General features: G+C 40.3%; 1 protein-coding gene across 4 annotated transcripts in view; it reads right to left on the reverse strand.

Annotated features, from left to right (window-relative positions):
- The window catches only part of TNC (tenascin C), a 117,807-nt gene that overhangs the window by 73,692 nt on the left and 23,494 nt on the right, over positions 1–20,621 (reverse strand). For all 4 annotated transcript variants that reach the window (XM_066580834.1, XM_066580836.1, XM_066580835.1 and 1 more), the window contains exons 2-5: positions 11,680–12,231; positions 6,004–7,410; positions 3,136–3,399; positions 1,606–1,721 (exon numbers count right to left, since the gene is read on the reverse strand). In XM_066580834.1, the coding sequence (XP_066436931.1) occupies positions 1,606–1,721; positions 3,136–3,399; positions 6,004–7,410; positions 11,680–12,142 (2,250 nt within the window). In that variant the 5' untranslated portion in view covers positions 12,143–12,231. The remainder of the gene's footprint in view (positions 1–1,605; positions 1,722–3,135; positions 3,400–6,003; positions 7,411–11,679; positions 12,232–20,621) is intronic.

Below are 20,621 nucleotides of genomic sequence, written 5' to 3' on the forward strand. Positions count from 1 at the left end.
ATAAAAAAATGTAGTTTTGCCACTGTAAATCAAGTTTAAAGTGGCAGCCATTAGAAGTCTGCCTTCCAGCTCCTCTGCAATCCACTGCCTGTTGCTAGGTGCTGAGCTTCTGTAGTTACTGGGACACTAGGACATGGGGAGGGTCTATCTTTACCACTCACAGCCTAACAGATCTGCAGATACAATGTAAGCAATCATCTATGCCTCTCCTGCTGTTACAGCATGTCTGTATGCACATTTCTTTGGGTTTACTAACCATCTGGATAGAATGTTTTGAATGCCTGAATTGTCCTGGAAAGGCAGAGGAATGGGCATTCAGAAACTGCCTTCATGCTGATTAGACTAGAGACAAAGAAATTCAGCTTGGGAAGTCAAGGCAAGGAAGTACAAGACAGTGAACTACTGATAGAATAGAAGGCTTGTGTTCCCCTTCCCCCATCCCCACCTAATAGGGGATTGCAAACAGCAGAAAAATGGTGAAGACCACCTGAAAATCAGAACATAAAAGTATGGAAATAGGGTCCAAACAACAACAAATGAGTGGGTATATGTGGAGGACATAGAATGCAACCAGGAGCCTTGGTGCAGGAGGGATTCAATAGATGCTTATGTAATCCTGAATCCAGAAAATCCCCCAAACAGGTAGATTGATGTCCCCAGGACGTAACTATAGGGGATGCAGGGGATGTGGTTACACCCGGCCCCAGAACACTTAGGGGGCCCATAAGGCCTCTCTTCTCCATATAGTAACCCTAGTAGTATAATTAAAGCATTTTAGTTGGGGGCCCTGTTACAGATTTTGCATTGGGGCCCAGAAGCTTCAGGTCACACCTCTGGATGTCCCATTAACCTTAGGCTAGTGATCAGAATGGGAATAAGTGACTCACATGCCAATAGTGAAAATAATCATAATGTATAGATGCACATGAACTGGGATGAAACAAATTAAACAGCTGGAGTATTGTTGATGGTGTAGCAATATGTGCGAAAAGAAAATTAGCTGGAGTGCGTTTTTAAATAACAAGTTCTCATAAGAAGTGTGGTACCACATACGGAGTGTTAGATTTCAGATGAGTTAGAGGTTTTTTGCAATGTTATTTGCACATTACTTTTAATTATTCAGGCTGAAATTTATAGAAACTTTTTCACAAGACAGTCCTCTTTGAGCTAGATCTTCTAGTAAATGCCCTATAGAATAGTGCTCATAGAACTCACACTCTTAAAAGGGGTTTTCCAAGCAAATACCATTGATGACCTATCCTCAGGATAGTTCATCAATACTTGATCGCTATACACAGGGGTATGGAGTGTAAGCTGCTGCTCCGACTAGGAGCAGGAAGTATCAGATAATTATTATTTTCAGGGGGTGAGTGTGAAAAGCCAAGGATTTTAGGTTTTTTTTTAACCTAAAAAGTTTAAAAAATTCACCAAAAATTAATAAAAATTATGGTCAACACAAAAACTTGATTTATACATTAGCCCATTTTCTGATGACACATTCCCTTTAAGAAGGCCATGTAATGAAGATCCATGAGGCAACATTCGTAACTGAAAATTGACGTAGCAAAGTATGCATAAAAACATAAAAATAAATAAATATCTTACAGTATTTTGGAAGATAAGTTTCCAGGTATCAAAGGAAATATCTAAAGGATCCCACTCCACATTGACAGAAGTTTCCCTTATTGATTTAAACCTCAGATCGTCAGTCGTTGGCAGGTCTAAAAAAATAACACATTTGTTAATATTATGTTAATTATAATAGCATTTTTTTTCTAAATCAAAGAAAGTTTTTTTGTTTTTTTATCAATGAAAATGGTTTGGAATCTACTCTATCCTGAGAGCAGTGCTTTTAACAAAAGATGGCTCTTCCTTTGGTGGACCAGTCCAGCTACCTATTACTTGGTCAGACATTCAGTTTTAAAAATATCAAGACCTGAGATTTTTTAGTTTTCAATTTTTGTTTTTTTGTCCCTTTCTCCCCCAAACCATAACATTTTTTTTATTTCTTTCATCAACATAGATCTATGACTTCTTGCTTTTTGTGGGATGAGTTGTGGTTTTTAATGCTCCATATAATGCACTGAAATACCTATAACATTTTTGAAGTGGGGTGAAATAAAAAAGACACAAAAACAATTGCACCACTTTTGAGGAGTTTTTTTTTACGGGAAACAGGGAGCGATAAAAATGATGCTTTCACTTCAGTGTGCAGGTGAGCACGATTACTGCGATACTGAAGTTACGTAATTATATACGAAAATATGAATAAATAAAAGGTTTGTTGAAAAAAAAATTGCTTTTGTTGTCATATTCCGTTCACCGTGCAGAATAAATAGTTCAATATTTTTAAAATTGCTTGGGCTTGCACGTATGCCGCAATACCAGGTATGTTTTTTTTATTGTATACATTTTTATAGGAAAAATGGGAAAAGGTGGAACTTTGAATATTTTTTATTTTTTTATATTTTTAAAAATTGTGTTAAAACCTTTTTTACATTTTTTAGTCCCATTAGAAACTTGAACTCGTGATCACTTGATCGCTTGTACCATATACTTCTTTTTCCTGTTACTTATTAAGCCGTGCCACAGGCAGGGCTTAATATGCATTTATACATCTTGGAAGCCTTCAAGATCTCCAAGTTACCATGCAAACTCATTGGCACACCTTGATTGCATCACAAGGGGCTGATGGAGCGATGGAGGGCCTACCTCAACCTACTGCTCATAAAGCATTCAGCATTGCCTGTGGCAACTAAGTAGCTAACAGCTGCGATTAGAGCTAACTCTGATTGCAGCTATTGCTGGAGCTATCACACCTGCAGGGTATGGAATGGGCTCAACTTCCAAGCCAGCTGCATAGACCCTTCATGACCGCATGACATATTTTCACATTATGTGGTCAGGAAGGGATTAATTTCAATTTCACCCCCATCAACAGTAAACTTATACTTACAATTTGACACCCCTTTATTTTTACGTATTTTCCAATTTCCACATTAAAATGATCAGTCTTTTTGTTACTCACTATACTATCCTAATTACAGTACTGCTTTCTGTAGCTGCCAGCATATCTGGGCATTTGTTTTTATGCACCATTGTCATGAGGATAAATAAAGGTGAAATCGTACTTACGTGTGGCAACCCTGGCGCTAACTGGAATACTCTTCTGATCCTTCAAGATGGCAAATACTCGGACGAAGTATTCTACACCAGGTTCAAGCTCTCGAAGAGTTGCTGTTGTTTGGTCTCCGGGAACGTTGAACTCAAACTCTAAGCCACCAGGGCTTGTAGGAACATAGGTAATAAGATATCCAGTAACTTTGATTTTGTTGAACCACTCAAGATTCATGGTTTTAGTGGTTATATCTGTCACAATCAGGTCTTCTGGGGGCGATACTATTGGAATGGAAAGAAAACAAACACTATAAATTCAATTAACAATTTTTGAAAACTTACCAGCGCTCCCCAAGTAGAACATTTAAGGACAATGTAAAAGTAACAATAGGCATAATTCATTTAATACACCTTTTAGTAATTATATCCCTAGGCACATAAAGCATGGGTTTATTGTGTTGCTAAACACAATAAAATGTACTCGGCAGAAGTATAATTAAAGATAAAATACAGTCACCTAGCAAAGGACTACTTGCTCTTAAAGCGCCGGCTGTTTCCAAGAGAGACAAAAATATATTTTTTGCCCTTTTGCATGTGTTTTGCTTCATTAATTATTTTCTATTTATACAGTGTTGACAAATAATGCAAAACACTGTGTGGCCAATACATTTGCTCCCGATGATCTTTGACCCAAAGAATTTTATAATTTAATTTCCTAACACTATGAAAATACATAAATATTAAACCAAAGTACCCAAAGGAATTCTGTCTGAATAGATGGATACTATGCAGACTCCAAACATTGTATTGCTAAATATTAAACTCAGAGTTCTAGTGCTGTAAGTCAAAAATGGCCATAATTGGACTACTTTAAGGGTTTACCCATTACTTAAGTTTGCTTCACAGCCACTCTGTTCTTCCTGGTTGTTGCTGACTGTTGCAGTGAATGGAGATGAGCGGCCTGAATAGATCTGTGGTTTGCTCCCCCTCTATTCTCTGAACAACTATCGCTCCTGTGTGAAAGCATAAGAGCAATAGTCTGTGGCAGGGGCGTAACTAAAGGCTCAGGGGCCCTGATGCAAAACGTGAGCTGGGCCCCCCCCTCTATCTGTATCTGTACCCGTACCCATACCTAAACCATGCTGCACAGAGACATACCTTGAAGCTTCTGGGCCCCAATGCAAAACCTGTAACAGGGCCCCCAACTATAATGCTTTATTCATAGTACTGGACCCCCTATATGGAGAAGAGAGGCCCTATGGTCCCCCTAAGGCTCCTGGGCCCAGGTGCAACCGCATCCCCTGCACCCTCTATAGTTACGCCCCTGGTCTGTGGGATGGCTGTCAGGCACTTGTCAAAGTACCTAAAAGGGGTATAATCTACCCATCATGCTTGCATAGATTTCTTCCAGGTACTTTGATTTCATGCTATGCCTCAAGAACCTTTCTGCAAAGGTGCTTTCACATGGGACAACTATTGGGTCCTCAAACACCCAACAGCTGTCCCAACTATCACTCCTGTGGTTTCACATAAAAAAGATAGCTGTTCAGCAAATAGAGGTGGAGCACGCTGGAGATTTCTTCTGGCTGCCCACCTCTACACAGTGAACAGGCAATTGCTCATCTATGAACAACTACCTGTTTACACTGAGCAAGAAGTCACTAATTAGCCATTTAGTTTCACCCTAAGGCCCCATGCACCTTTAGGCCCCATGAACATGACAATCCTACAACAGCTGAACACATATTTGGTCTACAGCTACTTCTCCTCACTTCTTCATACACATGAACATTTGGCTCAGCTGAATGTTCATGCGTTTTCCATGGGCAGAAAGGAGTAAGCTACTGCCAGACCGCTCTAGAACAAATGCATGGGGCTTTAAACTTCAATATCCGCTATCCTTCTTTCCCTTTGCATCATCACAGTTGGCCATTCTCACTGAAATTGTCAGGTTTGAACAACTTTTTTCTAATGGGTATGGAATCCTTAAATTGGTTTTCCAAGTTATTTCCATGCCCAAAACTATATAAAAATTATGATGCTGAACCGCCACTTCGGTGGTCCAGTGCCATGGCATGTAAAGCTGTCACATGGTCTTCTAATGTAAAAGCCCCGAGGCAGATTGATGGGATGTCACAGATGATGCCTCCTATTGGCTGCAGTGGTCACATAGGTAAATAACGCCCATGACCCCTGCAGCGCTTGTAATCAGAAGTCTGGAGAGCAGCAAGTGGCGGTGGGGGAGCAGAGCGCAGCAAGAGGTGAGCATTTTGTTTTATTTTTTCATATACAATGTGCCCCCCCCCCCCCACTCCCACCAATGTTAGGGGAGTAAAGCTATGGTGAGGAAAAGTGGCGTTCCAAGCTTTGCTAATTGGATTAGGGATTTCTAAATACAAGCCTTCTATCACTGATAAGGATTGATTTTTATAGTACTCATCTTGCAGTGGGAGCCACATATTTGTTTCAGGAGACATGCTCCAATTATCCAGCAAGTTTATCTTTGATCCAAATACAGCCGTAAAACTTACACGGTATAAAACTCAACACGCGTCAGAAAACCGAAAACAGATGTGTTACACTGCAATTCAATATCAAATGTGTAAATTGCTTAGACCCCAACCATGCCACTTCCAGGTGTGCAAAGCCATGGTTCAGAGATTTTTATCATCACTGTTTAAATGGAAATGAGGCAAAAGCTTAATATGATCCACTCGACAAGCTCCGACAGCTTGGTGTGAAATCTCTCCTTTTCAGCTTAGCATGAAGCATGAATATCAACTAAACGGGCAACAAAGGTCTAATTTACCAAACTTTTTGAAGGAAAAACAAGCCTTGACATTCACAGATTATTTTATATAAATAGATTAATGGGATTTACTGTACCTTCAGAGCAGAAATCTCCAATAAAGCCTTCATCACATACGCACTGTCCGTTAACACAGCGGCCTTGGTTGTTGCAGTTGTTGAAGCAGGTGAGTTCACCACAGTTGTCTCCCATGAATCCTTCATAACACACACACTGCCCATCGATACATTGTCCTCTGTTACTACAATCATCGGGGCAGCGAAGTTCACCGCAGTCATCGCCCATAAATAAATTGTCGCATATACATTTTCCGTTAACACAGCGACCTCTGTGGTTGCAATCGTTAGGGCATCTTAATTCGGAGCAGTCTTCTCCCATGAACCCATCATCACATATGCACTGGCCATTTACACAACGCCCTCTGTTGCTACAATCATTGGGGCATCTCAGTTCACTACAGTCATGGCCCATAAATCCTTCATCACAGACACATTGCCCATTTACACAGCGCCCTTTATTGTTACAATCATTGGGGCACCTCAGTTCGCTGCAGTCGCGGCCCATAAATCCTTCATCACAGACACATTGCCCATTTACACAGCGCCCTTTATTGTTACAATCATTGGGGCACCTCAGTTCGCTGCAGTCGCGGCCCATAAATCCTTCATCGCAGATACATTGCCCATTTACACAACGCCCTCTATTGTTGCAGTCGTTGGGGCACCTCAGTTCACTACAGTCTACTCCCATGAACCCATCCTTGCATATACACACTCCGTTCACACAACGACCCTGGTTGTTGCAATTATTTGGACAGCTCAGTTCACTGCAGTCATCTCCAGTGAATCCTATATCACACACACATAGTCCATTCACACATTTCCCATTGTTGCTGCACTTGTTTGGACAGGCCAGTTCACCACAGTCGGCACCAGTGAACCCTTCTTCGCAATAGCACACACCATTTACACAACGACCACGGTCAAAGCAGTCATTAGGGCAAATCAACTCACTACAGTCCTCTCCTGTGTAAGGATGATCACATACACACTCGTTATCCACACAACGTCCACGGTTGTTGCAATTGTTTGGACAGAGGGGTTCACTACAGTCCTCCCCAATAAAGTTCTCCTCGCACACGCATCGGCCATTGACACATTTTCCATGCTCACTGCAGGGTACAGGGCACACTTCTTCACCACAGTCTTCTCCACCAAAGCCATCAAAGCAAACACAGACTCCATTAACGCATTTTCCTTGGTCGTTACAATCATTCAGGCAGGCTAATTCACCACAGTCTTCTCCGATGTATTCTGGATTGCAGATACATTTTCCATCCACACATTTTCCTCTGTTATTGCAGTTTCCGGGACATTCTGCTTCTGTACAGTTGGGTCCTTTCCATCCAGGCTCACAAATACAGCCACAAGTATCAGTGCTGTAATTCCCACGGCCATTGCAGTAAGGCTTGGTCTCGACTGTACCTGTACAGATGAACATGGTGGAATCATTAAGATATTTTATAATATTGGATAAGACTGCATGTACAGTAAACCTACTAATCTTAAAGGGGTATTTCAACCATAGTGTTAATTGTGTATTCTTAGGGTATGTCCTAAACAAGTCTGAGATAAGTGGCGGGCAGAATAGGTGACCATCTGTGGCACAATTGGGATGGAGGGGCATGATATAATGGTGTTGTATGCAAAAGAAAAGTTACACACATACCAGAGCCAAGCATGCATATTACAGGCTCAACAGGGCTGAATGATTTTACAACAGCTATCATGCTAAACTTCACAAGACCAAGGGTGGTGGGCTCACTTTGAAACCCTGCCTTGGGCACTGAGAGAGTTTGTCCTATCTATGGTCCTAAATATCTGATCAGTGGGAGTCCGAACTCTGGAAGCTTTGTGGAAAATGTGTATACTATAAATGTCTATAGGCAGTATATAGAGGAAGAAGTAGGTGGAGCTACCCCTGAAATGAATATTTAAAGCCTTAGTGGCTTAATGAAGTGTATAATGAGGGAATCACAGAGATGCTGCAAATCGAGAAAAAAACAGCACCTCTGTTAGGGAAGGGTGTATTCATATAATACAGAAGGTAAACCAAAACACTGGTAATGGTGCAAATGGGGAAAGTCCAACTTCTCTTTTATTGCCTATAATCCAGCAAAATAGACGTGTCACGTAATCATATACTCTCCATTACCACAGTGCTCCCTCCAGCTAAGCGCTCTCCAGCCAATGAAGAGGTTATCACCCCCGAAACATTATTTTTTGCTGGGTTATAATCAATAAAAGAAAAGTTCAACTTTCTCAATTTTCCTTCAAATTGTTTAAATTGGAATTTTGCACAATTTTTTGGTTTACCTTCCAAATAAATGTCTATAGTTGGAATACTCCTTTAACTACTGTGTTTCCCTGAAAATAAGACAGTGTCTTATATTAATTTTTGTTCAAAAAGGTTACACTTTTTTACATGTATAGCTGCCTGGACACTATATAAATTGACTTTTTTAATTAACTGTTAGCAGGACTTAATTTTGGAGTAGGGCTTATATTTCAAGCATCCTCACAAAGCCTGAAAAAATCATTTTGCATCCTCAAAAATTCTGGAAAATGATGCTATGTCTTATTTTCAGGGTATGTCTTATTTTCAGGGAAACAGGGTAAGCACATTACTACATAGCACAAAACAACAAGTTAGATAAAAATTTCAGCTGAGCTACAATAATACACCAAAACCAGTGAGCCATATCAAGATAATACAGCTTAATAGAATATAGTCAGCCCGTAGAGACAATTGGAAATGATAAAATGTCCTTTTTTGAGTCACCACAGTAATTGGAAACATCAAAACTACCCGGTATTAACAGTGTAGGAAATCATCCAGTCAAGCTAATTCTTTTCATGTGTGTTTCTTGTTGATTGGCTCCCACATCTCCCCCAACCACAGTGGAGAACCATATCTCCTCCCCATCAGCCATTGGCATCTATGGAGCTGCAATGTGTAAGTAGGGTATTCAACTTGTATGCAATAAAAATCTGCATATAATTTCTATAGAATATGAATATTTTTTTCCAAGGACTGCCAAGAGACATGAACTTCATTTACATGCAATCAGGCAACTGATTCTTGGCATGAAATAAAGGTACCAAGAGCAATAAAGTTTTTTTTATAGAAGGATGTTTACAAAACAGTAATTATTTGCCTGATGTGTGCAATGCCACATTTTGCAATACTTGGACTGCAGCAATATGTCACCTCATGAAACTTTGGTCTCTATTATTATTTCAGTTCCTTTTACTTTAAGGAACAATAGTATTAGCTGATAGATTTTTTCCATTCTTTGCGGTTACTCCTCATGGCTCAAGTCTAGTGAGAAGTTAAAAGAAGTCAGTTGTAGACATATAATTAGAAGATTTTACAAGAAGGGCTAACCCCGTTTCCTTATTACACAACTACCACATGTTTGGGAGGAATACTAGATGTTCAGCATCATTTTAATTACAGAGTATTCTTTGGGGAAGCATCTAAAATCATAATGAGACAACTGTTTAGAGTTTCACCGCTTTAGAGAGCAGAAACCAGAGATGAGACAGCCATGTGTGGTTAAATAAAATAACCAAAAACAACAACAACAACAAAAATGAAATAGCTGCCTTGATGTAGAAGCGTAAATTGAAGAAAACGGGCCCTAATGGAAATTCCGTAACAGGGCCCCCACCTACCATATGGGATATATAATACTGTTCTTTTCTTATGTGGCAGGACCAGACTCCCCTGCCACATAAAAAAACTGTTGCCACTGAAACCCTACAGCTACACCCCTGGCTTGAGATGTAGTAGGCACAAAATACTCAGTTGGAATAGGTGCCCAAAGAATATTTATAGAATAATAGAGATGAGCGAATGTACTTGTTTCGAGTAATTACTCGATCGAGCACCGCAATTTTCGAGTACTTCCGTACTCGGGTGAAAAGATTCGGGGGGCGCCGGGGGGCGGGGGGAGGCGTGGCAGAGCGGGGGGTAGCAGCGGGGAACAGGGGGAAGCTCTCTCCCTCTCCCCCCTCTCCCCGCTGCAACCCCCCACTCACCCACGGCGCCCCCCGAATCTTTTCACCCAAGTACGGAAGTACTCGAAAATTGCGGTGCTCTATTGAAAAAGGGGCGTGGCCGAGTACATTCGCTCATCTCTAAAGAATAACCAAGAGCTACTAGAATGTATCCAAATGTCTATTTATTAGACAATGTGTTTTGATGACAATCTGAAATCTTTAGTAGGCAAATATATTGGAATCGAAATGCCTTGTCTTATAAGTAAACTTTTGGAGATACAGCCATTACTGATGTGATATTTTAATAAATTGGACTTTCACAGATGTACTATTACCTTTTTTTTATGTGACAAAGCTTTTTTCTTACTTTTAAGATTTTTTTTCGAATTAAAAAATCTTTATTTTACTTCTTTTAATTAATCCTATAGGGGACTTAAACATCTAAATGTTTGATTGCTTAGACAGTATTATGCAATACTATAGTATTGCATTATGCTGTGTTTTAAAAGGCTGCCTATTAAAGACGTGCCACAGGCACGTTCCTAATAGGCAAACGATAATGACTGCCCTGGGACCTTCAGAAGGCACCCATAAAGCACCCCTCTAATCTTATCATTAAAAATCGATTGGGATATTTAGATGCCACTGTCAGAACTAACAGTGGTGCTTAAAGGATTAAAAGCTGTAATCAGAGTTATCTCCAGTTAAAGACAGCTGATACCCGCTGTGTAAGGAGCGGATTCGGCTACCAAGCCCACTCCATACACAGCATATACTGTGGATGGCTATAGCTGTCCTAATTGCTTGGGATGTGTGCAGGTAGAACATATATAGCTACATATATGACGTGAAGGGATTAAGCATGACTGCGTTGGATAACTGTTCCTTAGTCTGATATTTCGTATCCCACATCTGATGGTATCACCTTAGGGAGACCCCTGTTTTTTACTTTTTCTTTTTAGCCCCTGCCTTGATGCACTTTAATTGTGGTTTACTACACTCCAAGAATATATATACACTATGAATATTCCATATTAGACTGTTATAAACAGATGGACAATAATGTCAAGGGGGAAAGTTGTCCTCAGCATTGCTCAATATGGTTGTAACTTTTATGTATGCACTTTTTGCTGTTTTATTGTGTTTTGTTCTAGAATATTGATCCTTTTTGTAAGTTATTAAAAATGTAGTTTGCTCTGAATTTGTTAGTGAAGGAACTCTTTGCCTGAAGAAGTAGTGATAGTGAATTCAATAAGGAGTTCAAAAGAGCCTGGACGCCTTTCTTGAGCATAACAGCATTACAAGCTGTACTCTCTAGATTACTGGCAATGGGGTGTTGGTCAATGGAGTTAATCGGATTACCAGATTTGGAGTCAGGAAGACTCTGAAGAAAATTGGCTTCTACCTCCTTGCTTTTTTTTTTTGCCTTCCTCTGAATCAACATTGGGGGGATAATAGGCTGAACTATATGGACATATATCTTTTTTCAGCCTAACATACTATGTTACTATGCTACCTCATAGGGTTTTTGCCTTCCTCTGGGTCAACATTGGAGGATAATAGAACTGGATGAATGGATGTCCTTTTTTAGCCTTACAAATTAGCGTATCATGTCAGTGTTGCTCCCATCCAATTGTTTTTCTCAATAGAAAATCAGTACATCATTGCTAAGGTCAAAAGTTTTCTCACCTTCAGCAGTTTGTGTATTTGAACAGCACCCAGCCCCTGTAGTACATTGTTCCCGAAGAGCTGACACAAGGCCTTCCAACTCCTCTAGTCTGCTTAGAAGGTCCTTAATATCTGGAGCTGCTGCACATCCACAAGCACGTCTAGGAATGTTGATGCGATGTGTAAAAACTATCTGGTTTTCCCCATTTAAAGTGGCTTCTTGATCATTTTTGTCAATGTCTGTCTGTGGCTTCCCTTCATTTTCCGCTGTTCCTATAGGGTCGAGGTCAACAGAGCACAAGGAACCCATTGGAACTTTAATATTGTACACATGGTTAAATACTACTGGCTGGTTGTCTTCAGGCAAGGTGACGTTAAAACCAGTGTCTCTCTTGTGCCTGATAACTTTTCTTATAAGTCCACAGCTCACATGAGTACTCAGCATTAACAGAACACAGGCAAACACCTGGATGGGATACCCCATGGTTGTGTCCTTATTCGGTGTTGATTTTTGTGCTTTTCTTTGACGTTTCAGTTGTATGTAGCTTTGTCTTGTTTTTCTTCCACGTTATTCTAAAAAACAAAAATATTTAAAAATGATGATATGTAAGGAGATGACGTAAAAGATGACAATTCTAGAAATGTTCTACACAATTTACATTGAGGAAGAGTAACCATTTGATGAAAGAGTGAACTCTGAAATGTTTCAGTGAACTTGGGATATCCTGTTGGGATTCATGTCTTGACAATGGCTACATTCATTGTGGACAAAGGGTATTAGTGATGATAAAGTGCCTGGCTCATATTTCTATTAGTTATTTCTAGCAGCATACTTCAATGAGGTTATTCTCGGCTCCAGCATACCATGTATACATTTACACTCAAGGTAATCCACCAAAAACTTTTAATATCTGTACAGGAGCACACTTTCTATTACAGTATCCAATTTGGATTTTGTGTTGCTTCGATAGTGTAAATAGACACTAATTCTTCATGTAATTTATGCTCATCTAACAGCCAGTATTTGTTTAATCAATCTTGTAATATACTTGCATTCATTTTTTTTTTTGTTTTAGCATAGAAAATCAAATTTGAAGTAGCTGCTACCCTTCCAGCACTTTTGAAATCCACTGCCTGTGGTTAGGCATTTAACTTCTTTATTAAAAAGGACATGGGCACACTGCCCATGTTCTATTCATTAAGAACCTTTGGCCAGCTGACATTCTGAAGTCACGTGGCTCTCTACTAACAAAGGTGGCTCTGAAGCTGATGAAACCTGCAGAAAGAAGGTCTTAAGACACAGGATGAGTTTATGGGCCTGGAGGATGCTTTATTAGGTGCATAGGGTGCATTTCTTGTGCTGGGGTTATTTTGAGAAGATCACGTGTTATTTTTGGGGGGCTTGTTATTTATGTGGACAGAGTGTGTTTTGGGGGCTGGAGGATACTTTATGGGGTGAGTTTCATGACCCCATGTGCTGCTATTTTTCTGCTATGGAAGGTGCAATAATGTATGTTGACTAGTGGGATTTCTATGTCAGAGCTGCTTGATAGTCTCAGTCCTGCCCTGTTGACTCTCATGTCCAAAATTAAAGAGTCACTCTGGTAACTTTGTAAAATTAATTATGTAGCTATAAAAATGGTATAACCCCAGCTAATACTGTTCTGATGCATCATGTAATTGATTGAAAGTGAGCAAAGAAATTTCACTGTCAAAATGGTGCCTAATAAGAATCAGACAGGGTGCTGCACTTCATAGAAGTGACTGGAATACATGGAGAAGACCTCCAGAGTGTGACTGGCAATGAGGTAAGGGGGCAGTGATGGAAAATATGTGTCTTCGCTGGCTTGGCCCTTTAAACACTAATAAGAGGAGACACTTTAAAGCTTATGTGGGGATGAGTTTTGGGCATCCAATTGTAGCAACCCAACCACTTTGCCTTCCATACAATGTTCTTCATGCTATAAGTTGCATTTACATTAACACTGGGTTAGATAAACGATTTTCAAATAGTCTATTAGTTAATAAAAAGGTAGTCCTTCATTTAGGCCTTCCATCAATTAGCCAAAGCAATGAATGTCTACAAAGAGCATCTTGGTATTACACAGACTCCCATTGATGCCAATAGTCACCTTGCGATTCTTTATTTTCACTGTGATCATGCTGTTGGGAAATTGACCACTAACTTAAAGGGGTTTCCGGAGAAAAGTTATCAATAGTTAATAGTTAGGATAAGCCAGCAATAGTTAATCACTGGGAACTCACCGCTTGGGATCCCAGCAATGAGCTGATCGCCTGGTCCACTGGTGCAGTGCAGTGGGCTGAATGTGCATCATAGGGAATGGCAAAGGACGTGCCCTACTGTAGCTGGCTTCACCCCCATTGAAATCAATAGGAGCTGAAGTGGCTATTGCATTGTGGAAAGACATGGAAGTGTAATAGCCACTTCAGCTCCCATTGATTTCAGTGGGAGTAAAGCCAGCTAGGAAACTTTCTCTATTGTCCCCTATGACACACGTCTGCCTGCTGTGCTGACAGCAGGCTGGGCAATCAGCTCAACACCAGGAATCCTGAGTGGCGGGTCCCCAGCATTTAACTATTGATGATCTTGAGTATAAGTCATCAATAGTTTTTGACCAAAAAAACGCTTCAAAGGTTCTTCTACAAATTAAAGAAGATCACCGGGATTCAATAATGGGGACACTTTGTTTTCAGAGGAATGTCTTAATATAAAGCTATTTCCCAATGCATATAACCCTTAATGTGTATGTGAATGCTGCTGGTCAATTGGAAATATGCAAATTCTTGCTTGAGTGTCACTTCCAATAGCACAAACAGAAAATGTTGAATTAGAGAATTAAATGGCAGCAATTCCCAGTCACATAATGGTGTGCATTTACTTGGAGGTCAATGACCTCCATGATGCACTGATAGAAACTCACAATCTTCTTGTAAGGCTTTTCAGCCTTAAGCTTTCATTTTACACCTGAACTTACTGAATTCCATCTGTTATCACAGCAATCTTCACCATACAAAGAGGTGGTATTCCTATCTGGTCTTTCTATTCATTAAGTATAATAATGAAACACAAGACAGATCCTTGAACTCTTTGTATACATAATAAATAAGAAGCCAATTCAAGCAGGTCAAAGGTTTTTCTTTTCCTAATGATCAGTAAACTATTTAACTTGTTCGAGTGTTTGCCGAAAATAAAACCTCTTGACCCTTTTGACCTTTTTAATAGGAGGAAAGTTTAGGAATTCATTGTGTCATTTAGAAACATTGCTGCTTTGCCTAAAATTACACAAACCTTGTCTGAAGAAAGGTAACTTATTGATCGAAACATCGCTCTACATACATTGGATGTGTCTTTAATAAAGAGGTTAAATTGCATTGAAAGATCGATTGTGGTCTCTACCTGTGACTCACATATGAAAAGACCCAAGGCATAGGGGTCAATAAACGACATAAACCAAGATTGAAGGTCAGGAGGGGTGTCGTGTCTCATTAAGGAGAGCATCCAAAAAGTGTGTGAAGACTTCTAGGGGGTGAATGGGTCGGGGGATGTTATAGTTTCTCCCTGAAGAAAGCACCCAAAATGGGTGTAGGGACACCTAGAAGGTGAGTGAGGAGACTTATTAGGCCATGCAAGTTCCTCTGGGTAATTAATGCAAATCTTCCTTATTGCCAAGATATAAGGAAACAGTGAACAATGCCGTCATCCACCCTTGTGTAGTTGATGATTTAGAAACATATGACATTCTGAGCAGAGGATTATCTTTTGCACTTTTTGACTTCTGTGCCAAAAATAGGAACTAATCCCAAAAAAAGGAAAAAGAAAAAGTTTAAACCTGCTTTGGTTAAAGCGGTTTTCAGAGTTACCTATTTTATATAATTATGGGTCCCCAATGCACAAAACAATATAAAATAAATATACACAAAGCGTGGCGCTAGACTGCTGATTTGGCAGTCCAACACCAAGACATTGAATAGGTGACGTCACCCAGTTGGAAGGTCTTAAGGGATGTCAATATCTCTTAAACCTGACAGGTGGACATCTAATATAAAAACCCATGGCAGTTTTACTGGATGTCATCAGGGACTTCCACGTCAGGCCTTCTATTGGCTGCAGTGGTCACATGCGTAAACAACCCACGTGACAGCTGCAGCGCTTGTAAACAGAAGACCAGAGTGAGATGGGAGATGAGTTCTGTGTTTATTTTTTGAAGTACTCTGCATCCCCCTGCTGCCTCCAATGTACTTCATTGCCACCAATTACTCAGAAAAAACCTATAAAGTGGTTAAATACTTATTCTTAGGAAGGGCCAGCAGTATCTGATATGTGCAATCTTGGCACCCCTGACAATCAGTTGTTTGAAGGAACTCATGCAAACTCTGTGACCCTTTCAATGTGTCTTCAGCTTGTATTCTGGTTTGTACTCCAAACACTGTACTTTTCATAGGCACTGTTCTGAATATTGCAACCTTATCTGATTTACTTGAATCGGGCAAGACTGCAATACCTAAAACAGCCACTATGAAAAGTGTGGCTTTATGAGTACAAACAGTTCCCCGGACTGATGGAAGAGGGCACAACACAAAGCTCCACTGATCAGTTATTGACCCACTATTGAAAAGATACCCAAGGTATTTTTAAAGCCTAGATAACCCCTTTAACAATGAATACACATTAAGGTATTTTCTTTGTAGTACATTATACAGTAAGCTGGTTTTAGATGACCATAAAATCACCATACAGGAATAGCAGTCTAAATTCAGTTTATTAGATTAATGAGGGACCAAGTGCCATGCCAGGGCATTTACATGGACTAAGGCAGTGATCTGAATTCTTACTTCAAGTAAAGGAATGCCTAAATATATTTACCAGCAAAAAAAATTATAATGGATTAATCCTCTCTGTTTTCCTGGGACAGAAATGGACGCTAAAGCATTTGTTTGTGTCACTCTCAATAATGACTTATTATTTAGTTAATTAATATAGTGATGAGCAAATTTTTGAAAAGTTTGGTTCAGGCAGTTCTCTGAATTTTTGCAAAAAGTTTGGTTCAGTACCAGAGGCCCCAATGCAAAACCGGTTATAGGGCCCCCAACTGTAATGCTTTATTCATAGTACTGGGCTCTCTATATGGAGAAAGAGGCCTTATGGATCCCCTAAGGCTCCTGGGCCTGGGAGCAACCGCATCCCCTGCATCCACTATAGTTACGCCAATGTTTGGTACTAATTAGTTTGAACTGAACCAAAAGTTCATCAAAACCCCTAAACCTGTAGCTGCCGGGATAGGTGAGTATTCAATTTCTCTTCATAATTTTTTATTTTCAATGTCCTGCAAAACCCCTTTCAGGGAAAGTATTTAAAGTGAAGTCTAAAGTTACATAGAGATTTGTGCTACAATGAAGCCAAGCAGGGGCGTAACTATAGAGGATGCAGGGGATGCGGTTGCACCCAGGTCCAGGAGCCTTAGGGGACCCATAAGGTCCCTATTCTCCATATAGGTAACCCAGTACTATGAATAAAGCATTATAGTTGGGGGCCCTGTTACAAGTTTTGCATCGGGGCCCAGGAGCTTCAAGTTACACCTCTGAAGCCAAGAGAATAGAATTTACACAGAAACAGTGATATAGTAGTCAGAACTGATTGTCGCCTGATCTGCTTTCACGTTTCTGATATTCCTATGACAGTAACATGTAAGAAATAATTAAACATGTTGCATTACTTACTTTGTACAGATCCTTATTAAAACCTGTATTATATTCGAGAGCTGAATTGACATTTCAACTGCCTTCAGAGAGGAAATCTACCAATATTCTCCTTCAGCTCAATATCTACGCAGAGCTTGCACTAGAATGTTCATTCTAGGAAGTGTAATCAAGGCACTGTATGATCATCACATAGATGAATAGCTAGCTCTTACTCATTGAAGTTTAGCTTAGGCCCTGTTCACATCTGCGTCAGAGGCTCTAGATCCATCCAGAGATCCCCCCAAAAATAGGGCAGTATGCTGCACTATTTTATCTTGGAAAACACTGGAAACAGGATAGACCCCATTGTGGTCAATGAGATTTTTCCAATGCCTATTAGTTCCATTCTATGATGGGGTAGAAGAATGGAAAGCAAAACGCTGAAGTGAACCTAGCTAGAGGAAGGTTAGTTGACGAACTTGTTGACTATTTCTTACATCAAGTAAGGATTAGTAAATTTCAAAATTTGGAGCTCTGCTTGAAGCCTCTGTTTTTTAATTCCATTTAAAGGATCGTCTGGTTATCAGACAACATTCCCACCAACTGTGCTAAAATAACAAAATTAGCTGGACTTACCCGTCCTCTGCCACCACGATGCAGCGCTGGAGCCCTGCTGTCCTCATCATAGGCTGCAGTGTTACCGCAAAGTTGAAGAGTAGCATGTAAGAAGCAAAAATCCACTTCCCAGGTCCCTCTTAGTCCTGTGGGACTGCTGCTATGACTGAAGCAAGGAAAGTACACTAGAAGTGGCCTGCTTCTGCTACGATAGAGGCAGATCATCCAGGAAGTCATCCACCATTGTCTGCAGGAGAATCGGGTGCCAGACCACGTTAAAAGTTTTCGGACTGAACACAAGTCCAATGACAACTCCATGCATGTATCATAGCAGAAGAGGGTCACTTTGAGTATACTTTCCTAATTCAGTCATAGCAGCAATCCCACCGGGCTTAGAGAGATGCAGAAAGTGGATTTCTGCTTCTCACATGCAACCGTTCAACTTTGCAATTGGGTTTTACTCTCTATTTGAGATGAGCGAGCGTACTCGCTAAGGCAAGTGCCTTATGCGAGTATCTGCCGGCTCATCTCAAAAGATTCGGGTGCCGTCGGGGGAGAGTGGGGAGGAAGGGGGGGGGGGAGATCTCTCTCTCACTCTCTCCCCCTGCTCGCCCCTGCTCACTCCCGCAACTCACCGCTCTCCCCCGCCGGCACCCGGCCACCACACTAGCATATTTCCTGGTACTTGGAAAGCAATTCAGATTTATGCGTCTTAAAATGTAAGCTGTTATAGTCTTATTTATGAATTTCACTTTCGAGCTATGGAATTCCCGACCTTCTGATGCAGTATTTGCAAGTTCAATAAATTGATTGAAAAACAAAAAGAATGGAAATCTTTTCTTCCAGGAAATTGCATCCGTGCTTATAATCAGTAAAGGTGATTGATCCAGGGAATTAACTCAATTGCCATATACCGAATCAAAATCATATTATCCCCCAAGATGCTGTTTGCCAGCTGGTTAGCTGCATATTTGTCTTGCCTTCCTTTACATCAGTAAATCCAGAAAGTATGAAACTGATTGATTTGGACTATCAAATAGATATATAGCACAGCTGGATCTTTCATTTACAAGGTAATTTTACACATGCTAATGATAAGTTAGCGGGTTTCCATGCGATCCTATGAGAAACATATTGCGATATTGCTATAAATTTTGCTGAATGAAAAGCTCTGCCCTGCTACATCTGTGTATGGGAAATTAGTTCTCAAAGAAATATATCGAATTTGAAGATGAAGTCTTCCTTACACAGTATTTAGTGCACTGTATGTTTCATCTATCACCCCCTGTCCCCACAACTAGGTGCAGGGTCTTCGGCACTCTCTTGCCCACAGGACCTAAGTGCATGTTGGTGGTCCAGTATATAGTTCTCTGGATAATGTATATAGAAACGAAGGAAGGTAAATTGGTTGATGCTAGCAATGTACAGTCTTGGAGTTGTCCATCAGGATCAAACCATTCAGACAGGTACAGCACCAAAGGTAAGACTAACCAAGGTCAAAGCAGGGAGTAGTCAGAAGCCAAGTATTGTACAAACTTATATATAGTCAAAAAGTGGTGTAATGGTAGAATCCAGGTCCAATGGAGTCAGAAGCATACGTAGAAGAGATGGGGTCCCATAGAAAAAACTTAAAGGCAACATGTCATAAAGTAAGTTTCGGGGCTCATATGCAAGAGAATTGGAGCTGTGTTGGAAATTCATCACATCCACCATTCAAGCTCTGCATGTCCAAGAAGTTTCCGTAGAGGTCAAATATAGTAGGCAAATGCAATACAGGGTATACCACTATAGCTGTAAACTAGTAACCTAAAAGAGTTATCCTATCCCAAAAAATGTATCATCTATCCACAGATTAGGCGATAAGAGTATAATCTCTAGTGGTATAACTACACAGATCACAAGAACAGAGCACCCTGAATCTCCCTAGTGAATGAAGTGGTGGTGCGCATATGTGACCACGGCTCTATTTGTAATATGAGACTGAAGGAAATAGTTTAATCCATTGCTCTGTTATCTCTAAGGAAAAGGAATAGAGCAGTGATGAAGCATGGGCACATTACATTCACTAGCAGTTGAACTCCTAGCAATCATACATTCATCACCTATTCTGTGTCTAGGTGGTAAATGGTTTTGGTTGAAAACCACTTTAATGGATTTAAATAGTCTATCCTATGGGAGTGGCTGTGTACTGCATACATGTGGCTTGTCCGTCCAGCCCTACGGCTGATAGCATGCAGAGGTTACTTTATTACAGAAGTCCCTATAACATTATTTCATCACTAAATTGTTGCATAGCATGACATTCACAGACAGCAATATCCTACACCTGGTACCTCCAGAACATTACACAAGCCAATTAAAGGATATCTCAATCACTTCCAAATAAAAAAAATCACAGAAGGCGGCCATACTTACTGGTATACTGCTACAAATTCCCTTCATAATTAACCTGCATTACAATACTTGTTGACTCTTCCGAAATTCTTCAAATGATATTCTGGCAACTGAGAAACATGCACTAATTGTCATACTAAACTTGCCGTTCACATATAAGACCCACCATTTCCATATACCATAGTCCTCTTGACTCTCCTTTCTTCGACATCCAAAGTCTGTCAATAATCTCTATTTTCGCAGTGACCTCGCGG

Source organism: Eleutherodactylus coqui, chromosome 10 (assembly GCF_035609145.1).
Source record: "Eleutherodactylus coqui strain aEleCoq1 chromosome 10, aEleCoq1.hap1, whole genome shotgun sequence".
In the NCBI taxonomy this organism is placed as follows: Eukaryota; Metazoa; Chordata; class Amphibia; order Anura; family Eleutherodactylidae; genus Eleutherodactylus; species Eleutherodactylus coqui.